Here is a 7,234-nt window from a genome sequence, read left to right as displayed (position 1 = left end):
TTTTTCCCACAGATTCCATAAGCCCATGTTGCTCCTGGCAAATTCCCAACTAACCCAGCAGATTCACATTGTGCTCCGCCGATTGGCATGTGTTTAGTTCTCAAACACTAAATTTTGATCATTCATTGTGAATGTCTTTAACTTCAAATGTTTTTTATCTTATTTTTCAGCATATACATGTGTAGTAGAAATCTATGTTACTCCTTACTGCACAATTGTCCATTTCCTTCACTTCTTCCATGAGTAACACCACCTACACAAGGCAAATACATTCTATACAAACCTAGAATACCAGCCCACATAGCTACCAAAAATCGTCCCACACAGCAACCAAAACCAGAACCCCAATCATCCCAACCAGCAGCTACAAAACACCAAAAAAAGGGCAATATACACCCCATTACTCACCAGAAGCATTGTTGAGACCTACTGCAATTCAATACCCCTTACTGACTAACTTTGGTCTTCCCCTTCAGTCAGTTTTTGGTCTTCTATCATCTCCATCCATCCACAATACCTTCACATCACCTTCAACACAAATAGATACCTTGCATATATAATGTGTTGAATAATGTTTTCAGCAATCGTGGCTGACCTAAAATCTCACACTAACTATCTACAAAACTCCTCATACCACTAAGTTAACCTTAATGGGTTTTGAGATTTGAATTCTTATCCTCTTAAAGTTGAATTTCAGTTTAAGGTCTGCTGCACATGTGCAATATTCATGCTTTCGTAAAGAACATTTTAGTACTTAACATATAAATCTTAAGCTTTTGAGATATGTATTGTAGCATTACGTAAATCTGTGGAGATAAACCGAAAGCAAAGCAGGGTGACAGTGAATGGTTGTGTTGATCCAAACAAGGTGTTGAATAGGGTAAAGAGAACTGGAGAGAAAAGAGCTGAGTTTTGGCCCAATGTTCCACAGCATGTGGTGACATATCCTCATGCCTCTGGGGTGTATGACAAAAGGTCACCCTCTGGCTATGTTCGAAACATGCAATCATTTACACCTTCTGTTGAGACAGAAGAGAAACATGCAATCATGTCCCTTTTCAGTGAAGACAACGTAAATGCGTGCTCCATCATGTAATATATAATGTAAGCAACAATTAATATCTGACACAAAGGAGAAATTATTAGCTGATATCATACAACTGAATTTCCACCACTCTTTACTTGACAACATGAACATCTTTTCAATTTACATATATAATAATTTGTGATCTCACAGGGCTCTTGTTATAGTAGATATCTAGCAGCTTTTTCTTTACACTTGGTGCTTGGAAGTGTGATGGAGAAGGGTCAATGAATGAATGAATGTATAATACACACACCCTTTTTATACTTTTATGAATGTGCTTTGGGACAAAAACTCTGAATTGCCATGGTAGCTAGCTAGCGTCAATTATTGAAACTTCGTGGAAACTAAAAAACGCTAGAGTGCAATCAAACTTTAGAAGGTATATTAAAATAGCAGAAATCATTTTCGAAAGGTGTTGAGGGGAATTTGATTCTTGTTGCCTACCACAGACAATTCGAATAACACAAAGGACCACTATTACTCTTAACTCCCTCAGTAATCCAATGTGTATTCACTTATACCCTTTTTACCCAAATTATTCGTAACATGTCAGGTAAAGGACTATTTGTATTCGGGTGGTCAATAATATAATGACATTAGAGATTCAACTATGCTTCCACTACTAGAAAACTAAGGACCATCCTGCTAAAATCCACTTAAAGGACCATCCTACTAAAATCCAACCTCACAAAGCTAAGATATTCTCAGTCTTCTATCAATGACCTACAAGGAACTTATCAAAATCATTCGAGAACTTAGTATCCTCTTAAATCAACATGTAAGAAGAAAAATAATCATAGGGTTACACAAATCAGCATCATAATTATAAGAAAAAGCAAGTATATGGGAAACCTACATCAAGAACCTAGGGTTACTCATTAACGATCGTCAAAGAAGAAGAAGGAATGGAGGAAGAAATGCGAAACTCACCGTTCACGGTCGCACGTTTACGGTCTAAGCACGGTCATGGTCAAAGAAGAAGAAGGAATGGATGATGAATGTTCACGGTCGAGCACGGTCACCGTCACAGAGTTTTGTGGAGTGGAGGAAGAAGAAGAAGAAGGAGTGGAGGAAGAAATGTTCGCTCAGCAGTTTTGTGGGCTCTGCTCATATTCGAGTTCAACACCTTTCGACAATTAGAATTTTTGAAATAAATTAATTATAATTTTATTATTTTTAATTTTAAAATCATAGCGTGGGCTGAACCTTCAAAACGTTTAAGTAGCGGGTGTTGAACCAAGTGGTGTTCAAGCTTTGAAGAATCCAAACCCTTTGAAGGATGATGAAAGGCTACATGTGCTTGCTGTTGCTGAGCTGTCTTTTAGATAGGATCTGGGGTAGATTTAATATGTAATCCACTCTTGATTGAATCCAAAGCATAGGCATTCTCAATCCTTTTAAAAGAAAAGTATTTTTCAAGCTAAGCAACCTGTTGTTTTGTCGAAACAACCTGTTGTTTTGTCGAAACAACCGATTGTTTTATACTTAGGTGTTTTTAGAAAAGGTTGAAAACTATTTTTATGGTTGACTTGCTGTCAAAACCAAAACAACCGATTGATTCGTGGAAACAACCGATTGTTTGTTTTGGTACCATAACAGAAAACTGTTTTGTGCTTTGACTGAGCATTAAATGATTTTCCAACTGTTTACGCTCCATTTTTTAATGCTTTGACCAATCTTTAAATGCAATTAATAGTTTGTTGAGATTATGCAACAAACAACTTTGTTTTACAAATAGAAAAAGAGATTTGGTTTTTTCATAAGATTTGAGATTTTGAAAAGTTGAGATTGCTTAGAGATTGAGGTTCAATCAAAGAGTGTGAGATAGGATTCTCAGCTTGTATTGATTTCAGATTTGTTCTGTAACAAGTGTAATCCTTTGTATTCTTTTGAAAGAAACTTTCTGTGTGTTGCTGAGAAGTGCTGTGTGTTCTTCAGGGGATCAAGATCAACATTCTTAGTGTTGTTGTGCTGGACCAAAGGAAGTGTGTGTCTTGAGGGGATCAAGGTCACTTCTTTGGTTGTGTTGTAAGTGATCTAGGGTTGATTGCTTAGTGGATTTCCTCAGTGGTTTTTGAGAAGACTGGATGTAGCTATGGGTTTAGAGTGAACCAGTATAAACCTCTATGTGCATTCTCTCTATCCTTAATCTCTTTAAATTTAGTTTTAATATTTGCAAACTGGTATAAACAACCGATTGTTTCTGCGAAACAACTGATTGTTTTTCTGGTGCTGTTGTTTTTACTTTGTGTTTTGGCAAACTGAATTCCTTATCAATTGTATCTCGAAGAAATTTCATTCTTGGCTTAAAAGTTTGCGAAAACCCTCTTTAAACCATTCACCCCCTTCTAGTTTAAAGCCATCCATTCTAACAATTGGTATCAGAGCTTGGTTCTTGATATTTATTCAAGTGTGATCCTAAAACTGTTTTTAATGGCTGATAGACTACCTTTTGGGGAAGGTGCTTCAATCAACAGACCACCTCTGTTTTGTGGTTTGAACTACCAATTTTGGAAAGTAAGAATGGAAATCTTTGTAGAATCACTTGACAAAGGTATTTGGGATGCAATTGAAAATTATCATTTTGTCCCAAAATTTGAAAAAGATGGATCATCAATTGAAAAGCCTTGGTCTTAATGGACTGATTCTGAAAGCAAGAAGGCCATGTTTGATTGCATTGCTAAAAACATTATAACCTCTGCTTTGAATTCAGATGAGTTTTTCAGGGTCTCTCAATGTAAATCAACAAAGGAAATGTGGAACACCTTGGAGGTAACTCATGAAGGTACAAATGAGGTGAAGAGAGCAAGGAAGCATACTCTAATCCAAGAGTATGAGATGTTCAGAATGCTCAAAGGTGAAACAATTGCTGAAGTGCAAAAAAGATTCACGCACATCATCAATCATCTCATGAGCCTTGACAAGACCTTTGAAAAGGAAGAGCTAAACATCAAGATTTTGAAATGTCTTGATAGAGCATGGCAACCTAAGGTAACTGCTATATCCGAATCTAAAGATCTAAAATCCTTGAGTATGGCTTCTTTGTTTGGCAAGCTTAGGGAACATGAGTTAAAGACGAATCGACTCAATGCTCAAGAAACCGAAGACAAGCATGTAAGGAGTACTGCCTTAAAAGCTTCCAAGCACAAAGGCAAACAAGAATCCAACGATGATAGTGATGAAGAGAACCTTAGCTTGCTATCCAGAAAGTTTAGCAAATTCTTGAAGAGGAACCACAACAAGGACAACAACAAAGATAGGTATGGAAACAAGAAATCCAATGATTTTAATTCCAATAACTATACTTGTTTTGGTTGTGGTGAACAAGGGCACATAAAGGCAGATTACCCAAACAAAAGCAAGGAGAAAAAGCCTAGCTACAAGGAAAAGAAGGGAAGACAAAGAGAGCCTACATAGCTTGGGATGAGAATGAGGTATCCTCATTAAGTTCATCATCAAGTGAAGAAGAAAGAGCAAACATCTGTTTGATTGTTGAAGATGATGATGAATCTTGCAGCTCAAGTAAAGTAAGTTCTTGTGCTTCTTTAAATGAACAAAATTATAGTGAATATCTTGAAGCTTTTCAAGAAACTCACGATGAAGCTAATCGATTGTGATGGAAGAGGCCCAAGCACAAGCCCACATGCAAGCCCACCAAAGGGTAGATTTGGGCCAACCATAGAGTTATGGCCAAGAGGATCCAAGAAGACGTTCTTTTACATGTTCAAATGCCATAAACTCTAGTGTAGAGTAGACTTTAATTTCTTGTCAAAATTAACATAGGAACTTTATTTGTAATTTTCTTAGAATTAATTTTGGCACCTAAAACACCAACCTAGGTAAACTTAGAGTTTCTAAAAAAACCTCTAAATTTACCAAGGCCGGTCTAGAAAGCCAATGGAGGGGGTGAGCATAAAAACTAGACACACCCCTCCCCATGTGCTCATTTGTGCACCCATGTGCCATGTGCACCCATGTGCTTCAAATTTACATTTCATTTGGCTAGCGTTAGGGTTGCATTATGGTCCTCTTTAGTCTATGAAAAGAGGAGCCTACACCTTGTATTTTCAAGTTTATTGTGAGTAAAGTTATGCTGCCATTTTGTGCCAAGCTTTGCTTCTCCCTAGAATTCTAGGCTCTAAACTTCATCTCCTTCACCTCTCTTTGGGTTGGCCGAACCTTCCGAGCTTCATACACATCATGCACCTTCAAGATCAACACCACTCTTAGGAGGATCTTGCTCACACACCTTCATAGCTTCCGCACTCCTTTTCCTTACATGATTCAAGAAGACCTCCATAAAATGCCATCATTTGGTATCATGAGCTTGGGTTCTTCAAGATGAGTTGCTTTTGGTCTTTTCATTTCTAGTTCTTCTTTATTTCATGTTGTTCATCTTATTTCCATAATTGTCTTGCTGTTTTTTTACATTTTAATTTGTTTTGGTGTGCTTTTTGGAAGATCCAACCGAAGCACTTTTGTTCAATTGATCTTGAACAATTTTTTGTGCAAATTGTGATAGGATTCCATACACCTTTGAGTTGCTGTTTTCTTTTAGGCTTTTGAGTGTTTATTGCACTTTTAATTTGGTTCATATTATGCTTTTGAGTCTTTAATTTCTGAATCCATATATGTTTTGTCAAGTCATGTTCATCCACAATGTCAACAATTCTTAGTAGTACTTTATTTGGCTTGATTGTTTCTTGATTTTGGGTATCTTTAATTGCTTTGAATCTGCTGTTCTTTGATCTTTTGGTGCCTTTTTAATTTTAGTTTGAGTTCATATTGTGTTTAGATCCTACACAATTCTATTTCACAAATTCCATTGTGTTTAAATTTTGGTATCTTGCTGTTTTTGTTTCCAGTTTTCAGAATCCCCTGTTTCAAATTTTTTGTGCTAGCTGTTTTGTTCCAGAAAAATATTTTCACTCATAGGAAAATTTTGATTCTCTGGAATATACAAGTTTGAAGTGTTATAGAAAGGACAAAAAAAGAATTAGTCCAAAAGAATCAACAGAAAAAAAATGATAAATCTTTTAAAATCAGTGTGCAAATCTGAGGCGCTACAGCTGGCGTAACTGAACACCAAAATTGCAAAATTTATTAAAAAAAATTGGTGCATGTGTTTTGAGTGATTCCAAAGCCAGATTTTAGATAAGATCTTGAATATCTTGCATATCAAATTGCAGAATCATATATTAAAAACACAGCTCAGCATAAATTGGGGAAAAACACGTTTCTGGCCCACAACATTTTCCAGTGGTGCTGTTTTTTTTATTTGGTCATCTAATTCTAGTGCTATTCCTAGTATTCTTTTGTGTGCCTACCTTTATTTTGGTACCTTTTATTTGCTTGCTTAATATTTCTTGGACCTCTTTCTAGTTGTCATAATCTAACTCCTTTTGGTGGTACTGTTTTATTCAATTTAATTGTTTCTTGCTTTTGTTCTTTGACCTCTAATTTGGGTGCTGGAATTTATTCTCCTTTGGTGCTTATGTGAATGGAAACTTGACTTGGTTAAGGTTTAGCCCTTTGATAGGTGCTGGAAATTGGAGAATCAAGACCTTCATTCTAAGGGGAAGATAAAGACAAAGCCGAAGCAAACTTTCTCAAAACACTACACACATTTGGAGGGCTAACAAGCAAAGACAACAAGAGGGAGTGTCACTAGCAAAAAGAGGATCAACAAAGGGGGTTTTTCTTAACTTCTTTTCAACTTGGTTTGTGTTATTTACCTCTTAATTACGTTTTAGACGGTGAGTGTGTCTTCAAGGGCTCAAAGTGTCCAAGAAGCCTCACCTAGGGCCGAATAGTAGCATTCTTGTTTAGTAATTGTTACTTGTTTGTATTTTGCTTTTCTATTGCTTTAGTAGTGACGCTTTGCATGGTTAGTTTTGTTTTAAATTTGTGTTAAACCGACTAGCTTTGTTGAATAGATAGCTTACATTGTTTTCTTGCATTTGATTTCTCAACTTAATTGTGTTCTAAGTAGTTTACTAAGAGAAAGTTTTGTGTGAAGACATTGAGGGATAGTTTTTGGCTAAGGCAAAGGCTTGGTACTTAAGTAGTCCTTTGTGACTCACCTCCCTTACCTGGAAAACTACCTTCTTTGACTTTCCTAAGTTTTCTCAAGGTAAAATACTTGTA

The 7,234-nt window shown here is 36.4% G+C and overlaps 1 protein-coding gene across 1 annotated transcript; it reads left to right on the top strand.

Moving 5' to 3' along the window:
• The first annotated feature begins 650 nt into the window (after positions 1-650).
• On the top strand, positions 651-1,096 carry LOC137829168 (heavy metal-associated isoprenylated plant protein 21-like). Its single transcript, XM_068635962.1, has 2 exons — positions 651-654; positions 795-1,096. Exons 1-2 carry the CDS (start codon positions 651-653, stop codon positions 1,094-1,096), a joined length of 306 nt encoding a protein of 101 aa, XP_068492063.1.
• Positions 1,097-7,234: the final 6,138 nt, after the last annotated feature.

This window comes from Phaseolus vulgaris, chromosome 7, assembly GCF_000499845.2.
Source record: "Phaseolus vulgaris cultivar G19833 chromosome 7, P. vulgaris v2.0, whole genome shotgun sequence".
Taxonomy (NCBI): Eukaryota; Viridiplantae; Streptophyta; class Magnoliopsida; order Fabales; family Fabaceae; genus Phaseolus; species Phaseolus vulgaris.
Note: the sequence above shows the minus strand (reverse complement) of the source record. Positions and strands in the feature narration are given on the sequence as shown.